The sequence below is a fragment of the Meleagris gallopavo genome, chromosome 5, assembly GCF_905368555.1.
Source record: "Meleagris gallopavo chromosome 5, MGAL_WU_HG_1.1, whole genome shotgun sequence".
Taxonomy (NCBI): domain Eukaryota; kingdom Metazoa; phylum Chordata; class Aves; order Galliformes; family Phasianidae; genus Meleagris; species Meleagris gallopavo.
This window is the reverse complement of record NC_139408.1, coordinates 28,102,406-28,129,037: the sequence shown is the minus strand read 5'-3', so window position 1 is coordinate 28,129,037 and position 26,632 is coordinate 28,102,406. Positions and strand designations below refer to the sequence as shown.

The 26,632-nt window shown below is 39.8% G+C and overlaps 1 protein-coding gene across 11 annotated transcripts in view; it reads left to right on the top strand.

Moving 5' to 3' along the window:
* RAD51B (RAD51 paralog B) overlaps positions 1-26,632 on the top strand; it is a 381,459-nt gene that overhangs the window by 212,761 nt on the left and 142,066 nt on the right. For 6 of the 11 annotated variants that reach the window (XR_014883553.1, XM_085224972.1, XM_019615647.3 and 3 more), the window contains exon 9: positions 22,867-22,991. Coding sequence is in view for 9 of the 11 variants with exons in the window: in XM_085224972.1 (XP_085081098.1) it covers positions 22,867-22,991 (125 nt within the window). In the remaining 2 variants the exon portion in view is untranslated. Of the gene's footprint in view, positions 1-22,866; positions 23,033-26,632 lie in introns of all 11 variants that reach the window. The other 5 variants (XR_014883552.1, XM_019615648.3, XM_019615649.2 and 2 more) reach the window with 2 other exon arrangements.

The window sequence follows — 26,632 nt, the reverse complement described above, 5'->3', positions numbered from 1 at the left end:
GTTTAGGTCCTCTGCTCCTCTGAGCATCTCTCATAATTGGCGTGGGATAAACATCAGCTCTAGCCACTTCTTTCCTCTGTTTGCTATGCATCCTTCTTTCTCTCACTTCTACAGAATGCTTCCTTTACTTCTTGTCGGTTTCTCTGTTGATTGATCTCTCCCTTCTTACAAGTAAAACAGGATTCTTTATCCCCTGTCAATAATATGAAAAGGTAGAATCAAAAGAAGGATGTCTGGAGGACACTTCCAACCATTAAGCTCAAGTAAGCAGGGTGGTAAAACTCTTTGTGCTGTTGGAAGAGGCAGTCCTGTCCTCCCAGCTGAGACTCTGGTTTTGTTGCTGCCTGGACTGCAGCAAAGATTTGGAGGCCTGAGAAGCCCCGTGCTGTATCCAGGGATGGCACAGTGGGAATATCAGTGGAAGAGGGGGCAGTGCAGACACTGGTCCTCCCACAACAAGGCCTCCCTTCCCCCTTCCTTTTCTTCCCCAGTTGCACACAGTGCTGTGCCTCAGAGGTCATTTGTTTCCCACAGCTTCACAGAACACTGTAGCAGAAAGGGGGACAATGGTCTCTTACAAGGGGCGATGTGAGGCCGCCTTTCATCTCTAATAAGCCCCTTCACTTGCACTGGGAAGCCTGTGGTGCGTGTGTGTGCATGCACAGTTCCAGTGTGAAACAATCTACAGCTTCGATTGATGTAAAGCATCCAGGTTTTTTTGTTTTGTTTTATAAGCGGGCAACTCTTGGCTTGTTCCAGCCTGAAGTGGGTTTTCTTTTCAGTACAAGCACATCAGAGACATCCCTTCTCCTTTTCACATAACTGTTAAAACTGAGACCCTGTCTGGTCAATGCCAGTCAGCAGAAAGACTTAACTAGGAAAGCTAGGAGAGGAGGAAATGACTGTCTTTAGCTTCCCTCTGCCAAACATCAACTCCTCTTGTTGATCTACCTAAGAATGTTTGCTAACAGAGCATGGCAGGAGGATGGCAAGTTGTTGAATGGGTTGTCCCGTGGATGGCAAACTTTTGGGGAATCAATAGTGAGAGAGACTAAAAGCAGTGATATCTATCCAGTCCAAAAACAAGACAATTAAACTTCTGTAGCTGCTCTCTTGAGTCTGCAAATAAAATTGCTGGTTCTTTTGACAGTGATGGAAAACACAGTATAAAAGACAAGAAGCTGGGATTCCACCTTGAATCCACATCAGTCTTTCCGTGCTTGTTGACTGAAACACTTAATCCCTTTTATTATCACGTGCACACAAAGGTGCAGATAGGTCTAGCACCCTTCCAACACCCTCTGACTTCATCATAGGTGTATCTACTCACCCCTTCATCCCTTCAAATTCTCCTTACTGCTTTGTTGTGTTCTAGTGAAACTAAGCTTATAGGAAGGTTTTTAAATAGAATAAGTATTCATTCTGACAAGACAGGTCATTGTTTACTTTTTAGGTGAAGTGAGGAAGCAATCCAGAGTATCTCTTTTGAGAACATCTGTCTTCATGGAGGGATATTTAGCAACCCCATACTAAAGTTTCCAATTGATATCCACTGCCCTGTTAAAGCACAAAAAGACCAATCTCCAGGACTGAATGAATCAAAGACTACAAAAACCTCTACAGAGGATTTTAGAAACATGACCAATACAATTTAATTTTAAAAAAATTAAGAAACTTGATAAAAACTAGTGTAGCTGATGGAAGTGTAATAGCATGACATAAACAAATAACAAGTTCATTGCTATATGAAGTTTCGAGGGGTCTTAAGCTCTTGTGGCTTTCAGCTGGTATGCTAGTATCCTTTTCCCCAGAAGAAAACCATAGAAGTTGCTTAGAACTGTCTGTATATTTTGCAGTCTGACCTGTGAGAGATTTAAACTTCTCTTGGAGCAATAAGAGAAAAAACAGAGAAGATGACTTGTGGATCAGTGCTCAGTTCATTTCCAGTGTTACTATACTATCCTTCCAGTTTTAAAATGTACAACATATACTGTTTAAATTGTGCTTAAATTGTCTTTTCTGTTGTTTTCTTGCATGCACTCAACATGCTTATTGCTTTCTACTATCTTCTCAACTTCTTGTGATGCTTTGCTAGCTCCGACCTGTTTGCCATTCCCTCCTACCAGGCAGTTCAGCTCAGCATTGACTCTCCACCCTGTTCCCCTTCCTTCTGCTGATCCCATTTCACTCTTGCCTCTCCCCTTCAACTGTAACATTTTCCAAATGTTCTCTTTCTCTGCCTCCCTTGCCACTGGTGTATTGTAGCAAAAATGCTAAGTCGTGGCTTGAACCAGTGATTTTAGCACCTGGTAGGAAGGCAGCGCCAACCCAGGGGAGCTCAGCTGCATGCAGTGCACCTGAGTGACCAGAAGGGGTGGAGCCAGGATCCTCCCCTTCCCCAACCATCATTTAAGAGTTGGCAGTGGAAGGGAGGGTATCTTGCTGCAGATCCCTGCCTACCTGAGGCTATCTGCAGATAAGCAGCTTCTTTGCTTTATTTCTGTGCCCACAGCTGTTTCATTTGAACAAATCCTCTCTTGCTGCAGCTTAGGACCTTGCTGCTCTGCTGTCATTGCTGTGTTTTCTATTGCATTACGTGCATCCACCCAAAAAGATAATGTATGTGGATATTCATGCAAGATTTGTGTGTCTAGGTACTATCTAGCAACGAGATATACCACAGAGAGTGATGAGATGTTCAAGAAGTAAAGATAAATGATAATCCGAATATTTTACAGAACGGGTTACAAAGAGGAAAAAGTGAACTTGTTGTACAGAGAGCTGTTGATACGTACTTGGGAGGGCAACTTAATTCCAGAACAGCAAATTAATTTATTTGTACATTGGGCCAGCATCTTCAGACAAACAAAATCCTTCTGTTAGGGTGTTTTCCATCAAATCCATCCAACAGTCTTCTTTACTCAGGACGTGTTTATTCTAAGCAGCGTGCATGATTCATCCCCCCTGGGAGGTAAGGCAAGGTTTGGTGCTGATCTCGGACAGTTTTTCTTCCTCCCACCTCCCCCTCAATCTGACTGTATGAAGCAGTTTTGTACTAGGAAATTACATCACTGACAAAATCTCTCAAGGGCAACTTCCACCGTGTTATAGCATAGAAAATAACAGAGAATTTTTGCTGTTGAGTAGTGGTGAGGTTAACTTATTTAAGGCTATTTTGTACAAGGCAGCAGGCACTGTAGGTGATGGAAAGGGTGACTTTAATATGGAACCTCACTAAATCTATAACACAGTGCACAGTGTTTGAGAGACCCATAGAAGTATCACAGTATCTGAAAATTCAGTCACACTTCAGATCCCTTGAGAGTATAGTTCCTTTGCCTCTGGGAACTAGCTACATAATAAGACTCTAAATAATCATTTTTTGAAGGGAATGTAGCTCTTTACCTTTCAGAGAGCGTGGGATGCAGATTTGTAGTGGGAAAACAAATAAATACTACATATTTCCTTACTGTACCGGAGCTGGTGGGACTTAAAAGTCCCACACGTGTATACTTGATGTGACATTAGTCAATTAAATGAGGCATACAAGAAGAATGAATAGCCAAGTCATTAACATTCCTTATAGTGTGTTTGTTGTCCAGCACTGTCCAGTATGAAAGGGAAATGGTTTATAGCTGAGTTGATAAATATTTATTTCAGTGATATTTATTTCAGTGGTTTGCTCAAATGGAGAACACGTGCATCCTGAGCAGCACATTATTCTAAACCAATGCTGAAATTGTGCGTGTCCTTCACAATGAACCAGTGCTGCTAGCTATACCAGGTTTACTATGAAAAGCAAAACTGAGTCCCCAGAATCTTTAAGATCATTTAGAAACTTATGCTATCAAAACCGAAGCGGCATATTAATGGAATTAACATGGCAAAGCTCCCATATGGGTAATATCCTAAGCTGTGCAACATGTTTGCCAGAAAACCCAAAAAGTACGCTTAGAATTTATTTGTTTTAGAATTCATTGCAAACTCAATTAGTCTAAGGACTCCATACAGTGTATTAAAACTATTCCTGGTTTTAAGTCTTTATTTGGTTTTGATTCTATTTCGATTAAACTGTTTTTCAAGTGAACTTTGGTGTAGGTTTTCCAGAGTGTGTTTGCGTCTGTTGCTTCAAAATGTAAATCCAGAAACATCGGCAAGGTAGTGCAAGTGCCTGCCTTGTAGTTATCCACTTAAAATTAAAACAAACCAACCAAACAAACAAAACTACCCAAGATTTTGACTGTTATAACAGGGTGGTTAATTAAATACACTATATTATTATGTCTTTATCTTGCTGATTTCTAGGATGTGTATTCAGTGTGACAGGCAGAGTTCACTGGGCTGTTCTGCATGTGTACGCATTGCTTCTTCCCCACTGTAGATTGTTCCAAAAGTAATGCCTCCTATTTATTTCCGTGGAAGCTCCAACAGCTACAAAGAGCACAACAGCACTGTTTGATAGAGTAAATTCTTAGCTACAAAATACTTTTTTTTTTTTTTTTTTTTTTTTTTCATTGTAGTCACCGTCATTAGCTGTGCCCTTTTGCCAGTGATGACCAAGAGCCTGCCTGCCATCTTTATAAAAATATGCACCAGTGGAGGTGACCCACTGGTCACCACTTCTGACATCGTGGGCCAATATGATAAAAATGGAGACATTACTTTCAGAGCAGCCCATGTGAATGTAGTGTGATTCTTCTTAACCCAAGCTTTTAATGTAGCTGTAAAGCTGCTAGGCAGGTATTTACATTCCAGCTTAAAGGAATGGCATTAAGGGAAGTGAATTGTATGCAGTAAGGTGTGTAAACATTCTTTATGTATCAGTGTCAGTGTGTTCAGACTTGTGTTCGTCATTCTTGCTTTACAAATAAACTTCAAGTCAGAATACATAAAAACATTAAATATTTATATCTGGTTAGAATTGAGATTAAGGATAAAGCTGTAAAAGTCATAAATCTGAAAAAAAAAAATCCATAAAATTTAAAGCAGTAAAGAATCAACACAGTTAAAAAGAATCAGTTACTATCAATTATTAGCTGCTAGATTTTAGAAAGTAATTTGCTCTACCAGCAATCTACCTGGCATGTATCAATATAGACTATCAGAAGACTTACTGGCATCTACATGTTTTCACAAAATGTTAATCTATTAGCAGAGTGATTTTTTTAATTTATTTATTTATTTTTACCAACTTTGGTTTGGAAATATTTCAGCATAGCCAGTATTTTGGAGCAAAGAATGTATGTTATACAGTTCAGTGAGTATGGTCGTAGCTCTGGATGCAGGTTGTTGGTATGTTTCTGTTCAACAGAAATGGCTGGAAGCTATGCATAGGAAACAGTTCAGGTGACTAGACCCAGATCTGCTACCAACTACATCCTTCCCAGTCCCACTGCCTGCTTTAGCAGCTGGCCATAAATACCTACCTGCAGGTGGCAATCAGTAAAGTGAGCAAGTTAAAGTGGGTGTTTTCATATTCTGCCTTGTAATGCATGAAGCTGTCACTTTAGTAACAAACTGTTTGGGAAAGCTGGAAGGGTAAATTTCTTACACTCTCAACAAATTCTGCTCTTATGTTTCCGTAGAAAATTGATGTTACTGACTCTGACTTCTGAATTGCGCAGAGAAATATTTGCACGACTTATTTTTGTTTTCTGATCTTTCTTTTTATGATACTAGCAAGGTATCATAAGCCTGTGTTCTTATGGGTCCAAAGTAAATTATGAAAATTCTGTTGCTCATTCACAGAACCTGTTATTTAATTCCATAAGATTCATTTTCACTTAATAATTTTCACAAATCATCTTGAGAATTACTTATCCTTACTAAAAAAAAAAGTATGCTAGGTAAAGAACAGTCCATTCTAATTATCTAGTTCAGATCGTCATGAGTCTCTTCTAGCAATTTCTTTGGCTAGAAATGCTAAAGCACATCCTTTAAAACCTACGTATAAGGCTTTCAAAAATCCTTGGCCTCCAGTAGGTATAGATATCTGGACATCCTTTATTTCTGGCTGAAAGCCTCAGTTGTCTAAATAGATACTGCCATGCAAAGCGCTTATCACTTGCAGCCCTTCTGACAGGAATGGAAGTTACAGTGTCATGGTAACCAATAATATCCAGGGGATGCCTTCATAACAACTACTTTCTAAAGAGTTTTCATCATGTTCATAGCGTGATTGTGAAATGAAGAATGTCCTTGAATTTAGAATTAATAGTAGATTTTATATTGTATGTGTGTAGAGTGTATTTAAATATACGAATAAAGTGCATTCATATCATATCAAGCCAGCATATTAAAACTATGACTAACCTGAGATCCAGCAACAGGCACTGCCTTTAGGAAGAATGTGTTTCTTCTCTGCTGCTATTTCAGGAATTCTACACAGTGTCACTGCTCACTAGACTTTGTCCTTTCCAGGTCTTCTGTGGCTTAGTAGGTGAGCCTTCCTTCTTCATACAGCATCCTCAAGGGCCAGTCCTAAGTATGCATCCTCATCTTAGGTTGAAAGACAATGAATGTATCTTTCCACCTCCTCAGACCTTGTTTTTAAGGAGAAGTTCATTTTCTATGTTACTTGGACCTTCAGTTTTTTGCTGATGCTTTAGTTCACAGATGAGACGGGATGGAAGCTTTTGAGATATGCCTGTGTGCTACTGCAGAATAGCTCTGAATTTCACAGTTGTCAATCTTTAAATTACAGAAACTTTCTGCCAATGTATACAGTTTTTCTGAGAGCTCATGTAAGAACAAAATTTGAAGTTGTTTTCACAAGAAAGAAAATGAAGTTGCTCAGCACATTCACTAAGACACTCAGTCCACATTCAATGCTACATTGTATATGTCAAGTTGATAGTATCTTTAATTGTACTCTTATTTGGAAACAGAGTTACTAAAGTACTTGTTCTCTTCTTAATCAGCATTCTTTTCAAAGTCAAGGGCTCACAACCTTATTACAAGTTCTACTTGAGAAGCATGCTTAGAATTCCCCAGAGATTATACTCTGCCATATTGCTCAGATTATTTGTTTTGTATACTTCTAACCCAAGCGTGAAGAAGTTTGAATGATCTGAAAGTGTAATCAAATTTTAGAGTTTATAAAATAGGACAGACTGCTCAAGAAGTGAAAAAGCGTCCCTTAGCTGTTTCTACTATGTGGTATAGATGGACTCTGTCTTTTGTCTCATTGAGCAGAGTGAATTTGCCCATGATGTTCTTTTCCAGAAACAGAAATCAGTTAGCTTCACTGACACCAAGACAGCCATGAAGCCACAGTGATTTTTATTGGAGAGGGATGGATTAAATATGTACATGAATGAGATATACCATGAATTACATTATTGGTTAATGACTAGCATTACTTTCTGGCAATTAAGTTATGCTGGAAAAATTCCACATGCACTGGATGTGCACATGTGCTAGCTCTGCTCCTGTATTTCAATCTTCAGAATTTTCTGTGCAATGTTAGTATTGGAAGGACAGATTTGGTACGACCTAAGGAGCAGTCCTTACTTGCAAGGTGCTGCTGGCATAATCATCAACCCATAGCCATTCTTCTGGTGAAAGTAACTAATATATTAGTAAAATGATGTATTACTTTTTCATGTGTCTTATAGTCTTGTTTATTATGAAGTGGAAGCTGTAGCATAGCATTTTCTCCAAATCTCTTTCACATTTTTCACTTTCATCCCAAGCTGCAGTTTTTGCAGATTTTATGTGAATATGATTTTGTGTGATTATATAAGTGTTAATTTTGCCATCTGAAACTTGAGAGGAATGAAGTTCTTGAAATACAGCTTAAACTGTACTGAGTGTTCCCTTTCACTGGGAGAAGACATTATCCTCTGTTAATTTGAATAGTGATGTGAAGGTTTAAAGTCATTTGGATATTTTATACATTATTTTTCATGCAGGAAAAAAGAAATCCAGACTCAGGTGATTGACAGTGTTATAGGTATCATCTCATGTGAATAATAATGTGTGCAAGTTGGAAAAAAAAGTGTAGAAATGATCCTTAGTGTTTGTAGATGCCGTTTGTCTTTCCAGGGGTAGTATCAGAAAAACAACTTATTATGTTACTTCCTGAGACGCAGCGTGCTTCCGGTTTTGAGAAACCACATAGAAATGGAAACTGTAAGGGTGTTGGCAGCTCATACTAGAGCTGGATCTTGAAAGACCGATGACTTGGCTATTTTTACAGCTGTTTATTTTACTTCTATAATACAATAATATATAATTAAAATCCTGTAGCTTTCTAGCTTGGAGGATAAGACAAGTGTGGAACACTCTGTCTGAAGTTATCTGGTCTCAGCTGAAACAAACCAAAAAAAAAACCTTACATGATTTGCAGGAATCCATTGTAGATAACGCGAATGTGTAACTATTACAGCTAGGTAGATTCAAAATATATAGCAAAATCAGGTGACTGCTTAGAGTCACATAACAATTGATCCAGTGTTCATATCATGAATTTTAAATTGGAATAGTAAAGCAAGTTTGATAAATCTAGTACCTTAAGTTGCTGTCGCTACATCAGTATTACTAAACCTTAATAGACTCAGAAAATTGAAATTTAAAATGTATACGTATTTGGGATTCCCTCACTGTTCAGATTCCATTTTAACACTCTTAATGTTGCCATAGAGTCATCAGCGACTTAAAAATATTTTCTTTTATCTTTATAATGAAATAACATCACTATTACAGCATCATGCAAAGAAACAAGATCAAACGTAGTTTCTGAGGAAAGGCTGTCACATCCTCACTAACCGCTGCTTCTCTGCACTGCTGGGCTTTTCAGCTTTCTGCCATGGAAGTAAAAGCATAAGAACTGAACATGGAAGGGCTAATGAAGCCCTAGGTAATACCATGGCAATAACCAAGATAATACCTTATGAAACTTGATGAAGGAATGCAGCTGTTCTCTTGGGTACCAGAAGCAATTTATCAGTGTTAGTATGGTGTTCTGTCAGAAAAAATCCTCATGCTCTAAAGGCAGCTTGAGCTTACCTCTGAAGCTCTGCACTGTACATTACAGGATAGTAATGTGTAATTTAATACAAGCGCTTTCTGCCCAAGTGTTTGTTAAATGGTCTGTCTGATGCGCTGTCTAACGAGATCCCCAAAAATAAGCTTTTGTTTGGACTGCAGAGCACTTTGTGAAGGGGCTAGCTGTACGCCTCTGAAGTGGTTGGTTGTGTAAAGTCATCTAGTGACATATCTGTATGCTATGTACATTCTGGAATATAATACATTCTGTTTCTGGAAAGATAGAAAATGATATTTCTGGTAATACTGGTGAAAATGCATTAAATCTTATTTTCTTTAGAAGGATTCAGTGAATAGGTTTTCTAAACCTTTAAATAAGTATGAGATATCGTTAGCAGGAATTCTGTTGAAATCTACTGTAGGGATTCCTTTGGCCATGCTGCATGTTCTCATGGAATTACCATCTTGGCTATAGAAATTCATTGCAGAGTGAAAATGAAAAATGTGCTTTTTGTACATAATTACAGCTTTTATTCCGACTTTTCAGTGATCTTTCAGCCTTTGGGCAGTCCTTTGTTCTGTTGAGTTAAACATCTGTGCTTCCAAATTATTTTTTAGAAATGTTGGGTTTGCAAGTCGAGTGAAACTCACGCAATTCTCACCTCTTGGACACAGCCTGGTGTGCTCCCTGATGTCCATTTCTCAATTTCCTCTCTACTCTTCCCACTTCTCACTGTCGTACCAGCCTGCTAAAGGCCTCTTGGGATTTATAGTAAGGAGAAGAAGTTTGACACTATTAAAAAAAAAAAGCTGAAAATCCCTTCTTCTTGGGTCTGTTCTACTTTTTATTTGCCCACTGTGTTCTCAGCAAAGGCATCACCTCCATGTGCGCTCTTATCCAGCGCTGTGTTGCTGCTGTGCACTAAGATATTGTGCCTTGCAGTCAGCATTGCTCTAGGCCTGGAAAAAAGTAGTTGTCTTCCAGTATGATTTGAAGTAAGTTTGCTTGTATGCTTAACTTCCAGTCCTGCAGTCCTGGCACCTTGATAGTGCCAAAGCTGCGTGTCCTGATAGTGTTTGAATGCAGTCACACAGTGACATCAGTTCTCCTGAGGTTGTGGGTCTGTCATGCTGAGACCCCAAGAAATATTTATCTCTGGCTTTGAACAGGTTTCTTTTGCTTTAAAAACAAAAAAAAAAAAAAAAAAAAAAAAAAAAAAAACCAAAAAAAAAAAAAAAAACACATCCATTTATTTGTATTACATATCTGTGGAGATCTCAATTATACTGCTAATCTCTCATATGATTTAGTCACACTGGCAAAGAGCTTGAAGGAATGCCATTATATTATTGGACATGACATTGGTCATGCAGCAGGGGACAGTCTCCTGTCACAGTCTGTAACAAGGCAATACCCAGTGGAGCTGCAATACAGGTAGAGCCAGACATGCCAGCTTCTGCACTGAGATGCAAACCAGATTCACAACTGCTTGTAGTTACTGCCATCTCATAACATTTTTGCCCTCAGCGAAAGTGTTAAACCTCACTACCTGTCCCAGCTACAGCCTGGCAGTCGTTTTCAGCTCCTAAATGGTAGCTTAGTAGTTGAAACACTGAGTGCTTTTCATTTCTTGGTCTCAGTTCTTGACCAGTGGCCCTCCTTATCAGTGAGGAGAATTACTTGCAGCCGTTTACTTGTGAAGTACATCTGATCAGGTTCGTTCTTGTAAGGGGAAAAAAAAATAATTCAGTGTTTCCCTAGATTCTGCTCTGTAGGCCGTACCCAAGCATTTATATAAATCTTACCCATGTTGTTTATTAGTGAGTATTGGAAATGATTTGGGTTTTGTTGTGTGTGTGTGTTTTTTTTAAAAAAAACAGAATGGTTTGTATGGTCATAAAAGTGTAAATCACCTTAATTCATTAATTTTTTTAATTTTCCTTAAATTCAGATACACTGTGCTTTAAAAAAAACAAACAAGAAAAATACGTACTCAAGTTTATCATGTGTGCTATTACAACAATCATAAGTTAATTCTGAAGTTATCTTTTCTGTCAGGCTTTCTTTAATGCTGTACCAAGTGACGTTTGAGCTCTTTTTTGAAATTTATCATCTTGTCAAAAAGACAGAACTCGTGGCATAAAAGGTCAGTTACTATGTTATATATAACTTTCTGTTTTCATCCCCTCTGTTCTGGTGGGGAACTCAAAATGCGTTAGACAACAGATGTGAAACACTTAAAATATTTGGAATGTGTGGGAATATACTGAGGGACCACCTGTCCTGCAGTGTGACAGAATCAGTTTGTGAGCCCTGTTCATTACATTGACAGCGACAGAGAACAGGAGACATATGACAAAAGTAAAGCAGAGTGAAAACTACTGCGCAATTCTTCGAGGTTGGCTGTACTCAAGGAAGTATGGGAAGAAAGGCAAATTAACAAGTTTAACTTCATTAATACTCAATAATCAATATTTGAGATTCCCTTAGTAAGGATAACCTGAAGCAGTTGTTTTTTGTTTTTTTTTCAGTTCAGGAAGCTAACAACTAGGAAGAAAATAAACAGATTTTATCTGATTTAACCTAAATAAGGTATTTTATTTTTTTACTACTTCTAACAGTCAGATCCTATCTATTTAGTTATAAGTTAACAGTTACAGCTAATAATAGCTGTATTGGATATCTTTTATGAAAACAAAATCCTTTACATAGTGTAGAAAGCCGAGACTTCGATAGTAGTTTGGATTCCTATGGAGCCTGAGGATTTTAAGGTTGATTTGTTGCTGGTGTCTGTTTTTCTACATATTTAGTATTTATTGACTAAAGTTAACAAGTGCTGTTTCACAGATGAAGGAACAAAGGCCCAGATAGGATCAGCATGCAGCATTAACATTTCTTCATTCTGAGTTCTGGCATGTGAACACCCACAATTCTTTATTATCTTTCCTTCAATGATTTTTTAAAAAGAGGATATTAAAATTGGGATGATAGCTATTTCCCTGCCCCAGGGAAGTGTTGGGGAGATAGTTAATGTTACATCCAGGGCCCCCTCTTTTCTTCCCTCCAGTTCCTGCATGAGATTGCCACTGCTTCTGTCTCAGTTACAGAGCAAGGGGAAGGTGTTGCGCAGGGGTTCTGCCCGTGGACAAGGATAGGCTGGGAAAAACCATGTAGCATGCTCTGCTCTAAATAATAATTTTTTAAAAAATTGTATAGAAATTAGAAAGTTACATAGATTCATTCCTGCCACTCAACACTGATAGCGAATCCTGATTGCACTGAGTAGCACAGGTTTCGCTGTAAATGTTGGGAATGGATGTGAAGCTGACCTTCAAACTATAATCTGCCTGATACTAGTTACACAGAATCAGTGAATGAAACAGCCGTTGCTGAGTTCTCTTGATGAGGACCGATGAAAGTCAGGACATAGACGAGCTGTTTCCCACAGTGCGTACAATTCTTCCTGCCCTCCTATATAATGGCTCACTGCTGTACACTGTGCAAACAAATTACATGTACTGTGGGAGCCACAACTTTAAATTTCTCAACCTTTTTGCATGCAAAAATCTAGAATTAATTATACTTTCTTACTTTTAAAGTTCCTCTTAGCTAGCTGGAGGGAGGTCTTTGTGATTAAAGGAAGCAGGTTTCACAGAGTTAGACGAGTTGTGATCTGTCCTCTCTTTCACCTCCCCTCAGGGCAAAGACCAACAGCTTGAGGGTGACCCCTTCAAGAAGTTTCACTGAAAAGGAAGATGAGAAAGGCTGGACAGGCTCTTTCTAATGCTCTGCACTGGAGCCAGGAAGAGGCAGCTGTTTCTAGCCTTTCTGCTTTCCTCCCCCACTCCCCCCCTTTTTTTTTTCCTCCCTTTTCCTGATAGCTGAGATCTGGGCTTGCTGCCATATCTGTTTGTCTGTCTGTCTCATGTTGTTTTTCTCAGAGAGCTCCAGAGGCCAGTTGCCCATAGTCAGTTGCTGGGAACAGAGGTTGTTCCTTGTATCGTCTTAACTCCCCATGCCAGTGTGTTCATGCTTGAATAGGAAACAGCAAGATCTGTCAAAATAGCCCTTTTCTTTGGAGCTTTGAGGCTGCATTCTCCACGGCCATCTGTTCCCTTTCACCCTTTTGGACAATGTTGCTATTTGAAACCAAGGACTCTTTGCTCTCTCCCTTTCCCCTTGCCCTCCCCTCCACCCCCGAATCTGGGAAAAAGGGGTAAAAAAAATTTGTTTCTGGCCTTGCCTGGCCCCTGGAGCGTTCAACCATTTTGTAGTCCAAGGATTAAAAAGTGATATTTTGCTTTTTTTTTTTTTTTTTTGTTTTTGTTTTGTTTTTCACTGACTTTAAAAAATGTAATACATCTCAGGAGAGAAGAGTCACTGCAGTGAGAGATTGTTTTGGATTTATGCATTCATGGAGCACTTCTGTGTAATGTTGGTGCCTGGTACAGCTTACAGCAAAAACCTGGCACGTCTTGGAATACTTTGTGTTATAGCAGTAATGGAAGGAACCTCCTATAGTTAAGGCCATATAACTGTTTCCCTTCTTACTCTCTGCATTCAGTCAGAAAAAGCTTATCAGCATGATATTTTCCAGTCTTGGTTCTTGTCCAAAATTGAATTTATTTGGTTATTTGGAGATAAAGTGAGTCATTGCTTTTTGAGAATGAGAAGAAAAAAGAATTTACCTCCTCAGGGCCTAGATGGGAACTGCAATGTGAGGAGAGGGCTGGGTGGGCTGTGGGTCTCCTGCAAGGTCTGGGTAACTGAGGACAGGTGGCCAGGACCCCATTGTCCTTCTTTTTAACATTCTCCATGTTATGTAGGGAAGTACATATATATGATTTTTCAGCCTTGTAAAGGAGCCCATTCTGAACAGTGTGAGGTTTGCCAGGACAGCAAATGAAGCAGAGTAGATGGGCATCAGCCTGTGGCATAGGCCCCAGTATGCTGGGAGATGGGTGCAGCCAGTGAGAAGGATACTGACAAATACAGACTTGTGGTTAAATGCAAGTTAAGACATTCCACAGCCAGCCTTGATACTATTTGTTGTGAAAAGTAAGAATCCTTATTCTGTATTTGATAGGCAGAGTTACAGTTGCATATACCATTTTTTTTATACTCAACGTTTCTTTTATGTTTCTTATCAAATAACAAAAATATTCTTTTAATTTGTTGTTATGTGGTGTTTCATTTTTTTTGTTCTGTTTTTCTTTCTTTTTTTTTTTTTGATGGATAATACTGAGAGTTTGGCCAAATCTGAACTCCAGATGTGAACAGCTGTAGTTTGCGAACTGTCGTCTCTAGGCCCCAAATGTTTGGCTGACCTCTGCTTTCTTGTTACAGGCTGAAAGAGAATTGTTTCATGTTGGAATTTCTTTTCTTTTTTTTTTTTTTTTTATAGCTTTGGCTCATGATCCAAGCTGTACAGCTCTAAATTCAAACTGTTGTTTTTATTTACACCTGGAGAGAACTGTTTTAATTGTTAACTGTGTGACTGATGTTAAGAACAGTGAAGGCTTAAATTTTTAGATAAATGACTGCGGTCATAATGCAAATTAAAGCAGTTTACTCAGTTTGCATACAAGAAAGGTTGTTAAACATAACCCTTGCGGTTAACAGCCCCACCCTGAACTCTTAAATTATTGGATGTTTCAACCTTTTACATCAAGAAATCGCCGTTCACTGAGATTTGAAAATAAACCTGAAGGAGGACTGGTGCTGAAATAATCCTGTATCTACGAGTATAAAGGGCAGAAAACTTCATTCACCAGTTCAAGTGCAAGCCTGTGATCAAAAGCTGTTGTTTGCTAAGGCTTTTTTGTCTGTGCTGAGTATTTTGAGAAAGGTGCAGTGGCTGGATGTGCCACTGTGAGCACTCACGTTAATTGAGCTAATTCACGTGGTGGGTTGGCTGCAGCAACACAGCATCCTCTGTGGCTTCATGGCAGAATATGTTTGCCGAGGCAGGCTTTAGCGCACATTTAAAACTAGCTTACGTACCCCTACTGTCCTTTTCCGTCCAGCGTGCAGACGTGCCATCAGGCTACTCTCTGGGAAGTAGACGGCTGTGTCAGAATCACCCTCAGAATTGTAGCGCTAATTGGTTCATTTATTGGTTGCTTTGATGGAGAACTCAATGTGTGTTCAAAACTTGACTCTGTCCTTTCTCCCTCCCTCACCCTTTGTGCCCTGCTTCTCTAATGTAATTTAAGGTTCGTTTGCAGACTGGCTCCTGCCTTGCCTGAAACGCTGCTGCTTTTGTCTGCACTGTGTCAGTTTTGTGTGTACCAGAACTAAGCTGCCAAGACGCTGTTTCTTTACCAGAATATATTTTATGGAAAAAATGTCGACTGTGGGAATACAGTCTGTGCCTCAGACCGCAGTATCCTACAATGACCATAATGCTGTGCACTGCATTTTGAAACTCACTGCTATTTCAAAATTCCATCCCTCTCTCCTCCCCCCAGCTGTATTAATTTTTGTTCTGCCTTTCTGGGACTTAGCTGTTTAAAACTTCCAGACTTCAGACTGTTATGTTGGGATTTTTTTTTGTCCTTGTCAGGGAGGAGTGTAGCAGCTGGCTCATTTGGTTCTAGCCTGGAAAGTTCGGAAGTGGCAAATCCAGATGATGGGTAAACACTAGCAGAGACTGATGAAGTTTAACAGCTGAGATTAAGCATCCTGGGAAAATCAGATACTATAATGCCATGGCTGTGTAGGTCAGAGGGCTGAGGCTTGCAGCATGCAAGGCTTCAGTTGCTTTGACAGTGTGATTTTAAATCTTCGTTCTTTATTTAAGTCTTAAGGGGCCAACACACGTGTAACTCCAGCATTCTGCCCCCTCTCTCCTACGTGCCTTCTGATTAATATCATGATCTGTTTAATTCCCCGAGGGAACTTAACAACAACAAAAAAGCAGCAATAACTTGTAGTGTGATTAGTGAGGTGATAATTAAAAGCATTTTCTGGTTCGCAGGGCCCCTGGCATTGCCAGACACCATGACTGGGCAAGCTTTGTTTTTCAGCCTATGCACCCTTTGTATGTGCAGGGAGGCAAAATTTCAGGGTTTTTTTTTTTTTCTCATCTTTGTCAGTGGCTTGGGACTCTGTTTTTCTAATCTTGGAGAGGCAGGAAGAAGTGACTGCAGAGGACATGTTAGAATGAAGAAGTTCCTTTAAGTTTTAGTGGTGAACGATGTGTGAAAGAACTCTGGATACCGAAAACAGTGTAAATTTAGGACAGTTTTAGTTTTTCTAAAATTTCTCAGCTCTGTCATTAGAAAGGAGGGTGAGCTAAGGAAGAAAGTATTTTTTCTTTGTTACAGAAGAAAAATCAACATACAACCACTGTCTTCTACTTGGTCTTCACCAGCCGTCCCACCAAATGACTTAGTTACTTGCACTCCAAGTGCAGAACAGTAGAGTACTGAAACCAATCAGTTGGTGGTACGTTGTCAGGCCACAAAGCAAACAAACAAACAAAAACAAACAAACAAACAAAATGTACACTGCTATCTAGAAAGTGTCTGTTCCCAAGCATGCTGACTCCTTATTTCAGGTTCTGTTTCAGGTGCTATAAATCAGCTGCCTTCTCACCTTCACAGATCTCCTGAGACCTGAGCATTTCTTTCATGGCTGGTAGATTGTCTGGCAAGAAATGAGACCAGCTGGATTTTCTCATTTCTTAATGTTAGTTCCTTTTTTAGGTCAGCAGACAGGAGTCTCAGTACTAGCATGTGTGTTTCCCTCTCTGTCCGTCTGTCTTAGCTCAAAACAGAATCAACATGAACTCACCGAGGTCAGGAAATGTGAGCTGTTAGTGCAGCACACACTGGTTATAGTGGGCACACTGGTCAGCAGCAGTGGGAAGAGATAAAAACAAGCCAGCATCTGGCCAATTCTCTGGAGGACCCTTCCTACATCTTTGGCCTGGATTGAGGTCCAAGCTGATTTTTCAGGACAGGGTAATGATTAATGTTGCTTGTTTGAAAAAGCTTCTAATGTTTCATGGAGAATACTGAAAGACCCAACTTACTGAACTGTCACATGCTTTGGTTTATTTTCCATCCTTCTCCAGGGAGGATTGCTTGTAAGTGGCAAATAATCAGCAGCAGCTAAAAGACTCTTAAATGGCAATTCTTCTGAAAAGGAGATATTTAAGTCAGGAGCTGTCTTTTTCTTCTGCTTATACGGTCCTTGTGTATTGCAGATGAGAGCTCTAGGAGCTGTCAAAATAGCAATAATAAAATAGCTGTAAAAAAGCAGAAAGGACCTCGTTTTTTCATGGGACATCAGATAAGAGAATGAACTGTTTAAAGGAGAGAATTTTTTACATGGCTAGTTCTGTGGCCAAGCTTGATTCCTGCAACAGCTGGCTTTCCTGCTGTATGTCCTAAGTAATAAAAGACTATATGAAAGTGATGCTGTATTCCAGCAAGTAAGTTTTGATTTTTCTCCTAAGACGAACTGTTTGCATTCCTGCATAATGCATTAAGTGAAACAGGACTGTACAGCTGAAACAGAGACAACATTTTCTTCAGTGTCCATACAAATTAGTAACTCATGTTTGGTGATAACCTAGTTATGTGTAGATGTGCTCTGTCTCAAGTAGGTGATTGTAAATGGTAGTCTAAATATCTGCCTTATATTGTTTTAAAGGACCCAGTTTTTATCATCCCCAGTCATATCCTCTTAGTTCAGTGTGTGCTGAGGGCAGAAAGCGTATGGCAGGAAGTGTTTGGGGTATACCATGGCTGACCAGTACAGAGTGAGACGGTCATCACTGTAGGGTAAGAGAATCAGAATTGCCTTTTGCCTAAAGAGATCACTGCAGAGAAGGGCTGCAAATGGCAGAAGTCAGTGAGTGGGAGTTTGAAGAAAGCTGTGGTTAGTTACTTCACAGATGAGTTTGTCTTGTGGGTTGTATTTTCACTATGTGATGGGTTTTTCCACCATTGGGTATTTTTATACTTGTACTTTCTGAAGAGGTGAAGATGGAAAAAATAGATAGGTGGTTGTTTTGGGGTGGTTTTTTTTTTTTTTTTTTCATTTCTTTTTTTCCCCTCTGGTGTCACTGTTAGAGGTCTGCACCAAAAATGCAGACTAAATGCAATGCAGGTGAATAGCAGTGATCTTTATGAGCTCTACCAGTGAACCAGAACATCCATGCAGGAAAACTACACAGCCTGAGTGTGAAAGAAAGTACTTTCTCATTGCAAGATGTTCTGTTTTTGTTATGTGCCATTTTTTGTCCATCTCAGTAGTTTAATTCTTTATAAATATTTTCTCTGTACTTTTGGAGGGCTTTTCCTCCTTTTTGATAAATCAGGCTTTCATCAAGATGAGTTTATGTTGAAATTTGGAGATTCGTAGCTTCTGTGTTTTGTTACTTCCCTGTCCTAATGTGTATCAGTCCCTTTTTGCATTAATTGAAAAAAGATTTTTAAATTATGAAATGATAGAGATTGCAACCTACTATGCCTATTCAGACTATCTGTGGCATTAATCTCAGTGATAAGGAAAGTCTTTATGAACGTTCGTTTAAATTGCACTGATGGGAGAATTGGACAAAATGAATTTAACTTTTGTGTATAACTGGGCTAAGTGCTGTTGCCCAATTCCTCTGACAGCTTCTACCAAGGCATCAGAGTCCAGAAGATATGCACCTCAACATCTGTGTGGAGATAACACTGAAGCTGATAATCCTCAGTTGAAGAATCACCCTTTCTTCTTTGGTTTGTTTCTTCCCTGGTTGTGCAGATGTGCAGAGTCATTCACTTTGCAAACCACAAGAAGCTTTATTTTCATTTGTGACAGCTGTTGAGTGAGAGTGAAGGAGACACTTTTTGGTTTGTTCATGTTTTCCAGAGCATACAGTCACTACTAGTGCCTCTTGTAGTGCCCTGAAGAGCCCAATTTCACAGGAAACAGCAGAACAGGTATTGAGTGCAGTTCTGCCTGCCAGTGTGCACTTTGATCCCTTCAATGCTAGTAGTTTTTGTGTGAGGGAAAATGGAGTGTTTACTGGAATCAAAGTCACTACTGCATTTCATTTGAGCTGGATCTGAATTCATGGAAAAGGTTTATTTAGAGGTCTTCTCCTACCCTCCTACCATGCACCCGCACCACCCTATCCTAGGTTCCCATCTCTGTGCTTCTGCACGCCCACTCCCTTTTCATATTTACTGTCTTCCTTTTGTCCATCTGTGAACTGAGATCTGCCACCTCTCTCTCATTAGGTCGTCAGCCTGCCCCTTTTTCTTCCTCTCCCTGTCCCTTAGCTCCCTGTATCTGCCATATCCTGAGCAGAAACGGTAGTGACAGAACTGACTGGGGCATGAGTGCGCTGACCAGGCTGGCAAGATGGAGGTGCTGCCCGTCAGCTGGGACCTGCTATTCTGTGCCTCTCTGAGTGCTTCAGGATGGACAGTGGGAGGACTTCTGAGCAGAGACCTACATCCTTTAGAGCCAGGGAACCTCTAGGAGCCAGGTTCTTCTTGGGCCAAGGTTGGTCTATCCCAACCCTAAATGTGAAAATGTCAGAAGAAAAATCAAGGCAGTACATACTAAAAAATATCACGATCTTTCTAAACAGTTTTATCTATTTTCCTTGTGCTTTTCATTAATGACTAAGTAGTATTCGAGTAACAGAAAAGATAAACTTGGGATTTGAAGGCTATGCTTGAATGTAAATATATTTTCTTAGTATATACTCTTTCCTTCTTCTGAAATCATTGCTATCTTTTTGTGTTTAGAGCAAGGGGAAGGAAAGAAGAGCATACTGTCACTGACCTTGAACTTTCCTGCAAGGCTGGTGCTGCTTTCCCTCCATTAAGCTCGCTTGTTGCTGTGCTCCTCCTTTTGCCCAATGCATCATTGCAGGACCATCCCTTATAAAACGGAAATCTTTCCTGTGAGGAATTCCTTTCCACCCTGCAAACAGTCTTCACTGTAAATGTGCTCCAGGCTTACTAACCACTTTGGACCAGTCATAAATTTGAATAACTTCAGAGGAGAAGATTTGCCTGAAAATGGGTCACAAAAACAGTCCTCTTCGGATGGGATGATACAGTGTCGTGCAGCAGACTTTCTCCTGTATAATAAAATGAATATAGCAATTAGCTTGTTTATTCTGCCGCAAGCCTTATACTTCTAATACTTTATTTTGGTACAGGTTTTAGGCCTGCAAGAAATGCAGAATTAGGAATCATTATGGAGTGATACCTCCTGTATATCACCAGGTTCCATGCAGTTAACAGCAGCTGCTTAAAGCCAGCAAATAGCTACTTAGATAGTGTCTGATGTCCCATCAGTGTGGATGAACACTGCCCTGTGGAGTGAGCAGGGCCTTCCAGCTGTGTGCAGGAGTATGCTTGTATCAGCTGTGAGGAGACACCTCCATACCACCAGAGCTCACTCTGTGAGCTGCCTTAGCTGAATTTTGTGATTCCTAACCATTGCAAGCTGGTGGGAAAGGACAGCATCAACTACCAGTGAAACTCAAATCTTATTCCACGAGAGGAGAGAATTGCAAAGCCTTAAAGCTGCTTCTCTTTCTTTTATCCTCCTGTAGTCTGTTTATACAGTGATGATATTTTACTTTTGATATGCATGCAGTTTACAGAACTTAATGAACTTAAGTGACTTGGCTTAAATAATGGAATGGAAGACCTCCCAGCACCTTGCTTTTAACACTTGGATCTAGTCTCCCCTCCAGCAGGCAAATTAAATCAGGAATGCAGGTAAAGAGAAATTATTATTGTCAATACATCCACCTTCCCAATACAGACTGGTTAGACTGATGAACAGAATAGCTTTCTTGATACTGAAACTTCCAGTTAGGAGCTCCTCCCATGAGTTATTCATGCAAAAGTTTGATGCTTATCAAGATAGGGGTACTTTTTGTTCTGAGGAAAGGAAAGCAGTCATTCTTTGTTGGTGGAAGAACTGTAGACTGTTTTCAAACTGGAATACATCTTGTTCAGGAGAAGTGGTCGTTGTGCATGCTGCAGTGAGTTACCATGAGGGGGGAAGTAACTCCCAAGTATCGAGTCCAGCTCCTATCAAACTATGGGCTTGAAACAAGTGCTTCTCCACGTGCTTTCTTTAGTGCACCCTAAACATTTAAAGACCTAATCCAAGTTCCATCGATGACATTGTAAACCTAAATTATTCAGGGAGGAGGGCAAGGGGGAGATTTGATATCTATAGATGAGTCCTTGAGTGCACTGCAGTGATTCTAGGCCCTTGTCTCCAGCCTGCTACTCTCCTCCCTAATCCATTCTCTTGTAATTATTTGCAAGCTACTAGTAGTGATACAAATAATGATTTTTACTGTGGGTTTGCACTTTTTGGTCTTGCCTTTTCTAGATATTTTTCCAAAATAAAAGCTTTAGTGAATGAAGTAACTATGCTTCTGCTCTGAGTAGTTGGAGGGAAAAAGTAACAAAATCTACAACCTTAGAAATGTAAAAGCAGTGCAGGGCCTTAGCCTGACTCTTCCAGAAGCTCTGCTGGGGTAGGAGATAACTTTGTCAGCCCAGTACAGTATTGCTTCCAAAACCTAGTACTTATTATTTAAGTTTTAATATTTACTCTGTTGCACTGCTGATAGCAGTGCTGATTGCAGAAACATAAGGCTTTTCTGCAATTTGTAATGCAGTCATTGCCATACTCTTTTCATAGTCTACTTTAGCCAGGTGAAACACAATCTACCCTGTAAGCAAGGTGAAGAATTTCTTTTAGCTCTGTGGCTGGCTCTATGAGAGTATAGAAGTTAGTGTGTTCCTGTCATATAATCTGCTTTCTTCCACTGTTTTTTTCTCAAAGTCTTGTCTGATGTAATTTTAATTGAGTCTCTTGACAAGGATTTTATCACTATCCTGGGGAAGCAGTTTTGGCTTTTGCCTGATATTGCAATTTTTGTTGTCTTCATTTTGTGGCAGGTGACAGGAAGTTCCCTGACTTCAAGTCCAGCTTTTTCTCATTCAACTTCAGGTCAATATTCATCGCTTTCAAACCCTATCAGTCTATCCCTGTCCTGGAGTGCATACACTGACTGTCACAAACTGTTTTCAACTTTCAGATTACCATGAGTATCTGCAAGTTGCGGTCATATCATACATCTTGTATATCTGCAAGTAAATTCACACAATTTGGATTTTGTTTCCAAATGTCTTTGATTTGCCTGTTTTGCGCTCTCTTCTTAAAGTGTCATTTGAAGTATAAGCAACACAACCATCTATCTTTTCATCTTACGCAGAATTTGTGGTAAGAAAAGATGATGGTCTTGGACACCTTTCTGCTTGTTTACTGATATGTGTGCATGAATGGTTTCTTTGGTTTCAGTACTAGAGAAATCAAGTGAAAAGGCAGTTCAGCAAGCTGGGTCATGCTGCATTGTTGGAAGCACTTTACATTATCATTGCTGATCACAGCAGACTGCATTTTCCTTTACAGTTATAAAAAGTTCAGATGATCTCCAAGACATCAGAATGGTATTTACCGTTAGAAGGCTCCCTTTCTAAATGTTAGAAAACACAAGGGATGCCTGCTTGTGTGAAACAGTATATTAATTTTTGGATCAGAGTATCATGGCACCACATTCTTCTCCTTTAACTTCCCTTTTTATTACTGACTTATACACTGTCATGCTTGCTTTACTGTGCCCATATAAAGCTGGTTTGCTGGGGCACACTCGTCTTTGAAAGGAACAAGACAAGTGTGCCCCAGTGCATCTCCAGATATTTAGGAGTTTTATGCAATACTGTCATCTCTTAAAAACAAAATTGTGACAGCCTGAGATGATTGGTTAGAGTTTCCATGCTGAAATCTTTTCTGTGGTGCTGTCCTGATGCAGTTTCTTTCGTAATCAGTTTCAGGAGCTTCTGGAAGTGGGAAGAGGGAATCTGCTTGTGTGACAGCAGCCCTTGGTAACACATGGAGTCACAGTGTCAACACCAGGCTCATCCTGCAATATCACGACTTGCTGACAAGGCAGGTGAGAACTTAAATAAAGTCGTACAAGCAGTTGTTCGCCAGGTGGGTAACAGCATGACTGCCAGCGTGGTTAAGCACCGTGCGGTGAGAATGGGCCAAGTGCCTACCTGGGATGCAGGGAGGTCACTGTTCTTTGCTTTTCAGGGATGGCCAGTCCTCCAGTGCCTCCCTGTGTTAGAATGGGCTTATCTGAATCAAAGGATCTGGTGTGTGTTGGCACAGACATGCAAATTCCTTGAGTTTTTGGGGCATTGCATATTGTGGAGATGAAGATAATCCTTGTTCTCCTGCACAGGGAATTTGGGACACAAGTGATAGCATGATTGTTTTGCTGTCGCATCTTTCCCACTCTTCTGTGCCAAATTTCTTCTGTGACTGTTAGGACAGGGAGTACTCCATCTTCTGCAGCTACTGTTTGCAAGTGGAGGCCTGCTGCCTGTACCAGCAAACTTATTTTGTGCATTAAGTGTGGTAGCAACTTTCCAGTAGTACGTCTGCAAAAAGGAGATGGTTAACAGTTTTACTGAGGGACTTCATGCTTTTGAATGAACTACAGTAGCTTTTCTTTTTTTTTTTTTTTTTTTTTTTTTTTTTTGCCTGGCCACGTTCACCTTTTAATTTAGAAAAAAAAAAAAAAAAAAAAAAAAGAAAGGAAAAAAAAACTGAAAAACGAGGGGATAAGACATGGGGTTTGATTGAGGGAATGACTCTTCCTGTTTTTAAAACATAATAACACATGATTTCATCTGTCCCTTGGGATATCCATGGTTAATCTCTTTTGGCTTCATCTATTCTATTTTTCATTGGAGTAACTCTTTTTGAAGGCTGTGACCCTTAATGTTATTGATGTTTTGTCCGCTACGAGTGCTGTCATAAAAGGTGTTATGTGACTTTTTTTTTTTTTTGACATATTTTTTTCTTTTAAATGCAAGAATTCTTTTTTCTTGGTCACTTTACTGCCTGGGGAAGGTCTTTCTGGCTCTACTTTCTTTTCCTCTGAAGGTCATAGTGACAGTCTGGGAGAGATTTTCCCATATGTCTGACTTGCATGGTAGTAGAGCCAGGGTGCTTGTCCTTGCTGGGAAATCTTGCCCCTCAAGAGCAAAATCAGCACTTGAGGTTTGCTGGGCTGTGAGTCCAGAGGGTAGTATTCTTCAAGATGTGAAGATAAAATCTTTAAGGAGGATTCAAGCCAGCAGTTTGCAAGAAATACGTAGAGCACAGCCCATTGGATTGCTTGATGCTTGTTCTCAGTCACACAGCATTGAGTTCCGGGAAAGCTGAAGGTCAGTGCAGTAGTCCATAGACCTGAAACTCAACAGAATGCCAAGGCAGCAGGTGGCATAAAGAGTATGCAAGAAATCTGGGGAAATCAAGTATAGAATTCTTACACAGGAGTTGTTTTTTGGTTTTTTTTTTTTTAAGCTGAGTAAAAGATTCTTTCTTTTTGTTTGTTTTGCAGCCATTTTTTCAGCCAACTGTCCCTTTTTCTACCCCACCCTTTACATGTCTGTTGAACATTAGTAAGACAACAGCCAATTCAGCAAAGTATTGAAATTTCTGGAACATCCCGCCTGCCTTAAAATCTGTTAGGTTTGCTTTATTGCTTGGATAGGACCAGGTTTCTTAAACAGATGAACTTTCCTCTTTTTCCCACTTTCCAAAGCCTGTGTTCCAGTTTCATGTTCCTCTAGCAGAGATGCACTGCCACAGGTGGGAGGACAAGCGCAGGTTTCCAGCCTTCTCTTGGATTAATTGCGCCATCAGAATCCATGAGCTTGGGTTGCAGTCATTCTGCTGACTACTGAGGTAGGACTGAAACTGCACGAGGCACAGAGCAGTATGGAGTCATAAGGGCTTGGGAGAAAGTGGGAGAAGTTAATCATTTCACACAAATGTGTTCACAAAGGGAATTTGCTACTATCAGTCCAGTATATGGATAGTGATAGTTGTTTCTCCCTGAGGAGTCTTGTAAGTCATTAACCTTGACATGTGTTTTCCTGAATTCCATACATAAACATGCAGGGCCTTTGAGGTTGGGCCAAAACTAACTAGGCTGTGCCACAAACTATGAGATTCCTCAGTTGCCGCTATGCTTATAATGATCCTGCTTTCCTGAATTGGAGTCAAAAGGCTTCCAAGCTTACTGATTTCATGTGTGCTCAGCTGTCTTTGGGGGACAGCGTGGTAGAGTTTAATAATTTGACGTGCTATATTTAACATTTTATTCTTGTCTATTAGAGGCAGGATGCTGGATTAAGTGAAACACTGACCAGATCTGGTATGGCAACTAAAATGTGCCTGGTTTATTTTATAGTTTCCAAGGGATTTGTGAGACTCATATTGTAACACTAATGGCTATAATGTGTTTTGAAATTCTCAGATGGAAAGTGCTGTGGAAGCACAAGGTGTTATTATATAACAAATCAATATTATCGCATGGTATTTTAAAGAACTTTCAGGATTGAGATACGAGATGGGACTAGGGCTTTCAAGCCACGCCAGGTAGTTGTTGTACAGCTGTTTTCCTGCTTCAGGTAAAGTGTTTCAAAGGGATAAGTATATGATGACTCAGTCTTAAAACAAAACAGAAAGCCATCTCTTATTCTGACTAATGCCAGACATAACTTTTATTGTGTCCTTGGTTACAGACCAGCTGTTTTGTCTTGGTCTGTTCAGTATCATATGAATAAGCCCTGAATAAGCATTCCAAAATTGTGATGGCGAAGTAACCATGGTACTTGCTGGCATGGAGAAGGGCTGGGAAGGAAGGGGGGCGGAGATGAACTTTTATGTGTATGGGACTTAAGTCTTCAGAATAAAACTAGATTTATGTCACCCTGTAAGAGCTTTATGGTAGTTGTTAGATAGGCTCTATAGCTGTTGGATAGTTGTCCAGTTTTTAAGATAACATCAGTTGAGGTTTTCATCTATAAAAAGGGGAAGCAAATAAACCACAAAAAATAAAGCAATTACAAACAAAGCAAGTAGGCTGAGGAAGAAGCGTATGCTAAGCGCTGTCTGGGTTTAAGGCCTTCTAATTTTTACCTTAACTTAGGCAAGAGAGAGTACAGTAATGAAATCTGGAGAATAGAATCAAGTGTTTGCATGTCAAGGCTCAGTGGAAGTTTGTAGCCTCACACTATGAAGACTTCTGATTACTTTTAGACAGTAATATTTACTGGGAAGAAAAAGAGAAGCAATGAAATGTAACGTGATGGAATGTGCTGAAATCACTGTGAAATGGAAGGAATAAGGTCTGATGTAAATAAAATATAGTGTGTGTTTTCTTCTGTTAATTTTGTAACAATTACAGATGCATGCTAAACCAAATGAAGATGCAGAAGAAGCAGTGTAAATATATTTTTCAGTAGTCTTAAAATACCTTTGAAATCATATGGGGAAGCTGGAGGTGGTTCGTTCAATGCAGACAGAAAAGTTTTCACCTACTTCAGCAGGGCTGATTCAGTCTTTGACTTGGTTGGAACAAGAAAAATCCCATGGACAACTGGGTGTTAAAATCAGTGTTTTGCCAAAGAAGGTGACCGAGGATGTGCGCAGGTTGCCTGTAGTTGTGTGAGATGAGAAATGTAGTTCTTTACGTTCTTTACATGTCTTTTACCAAGCTAGGATTTGGGGAGG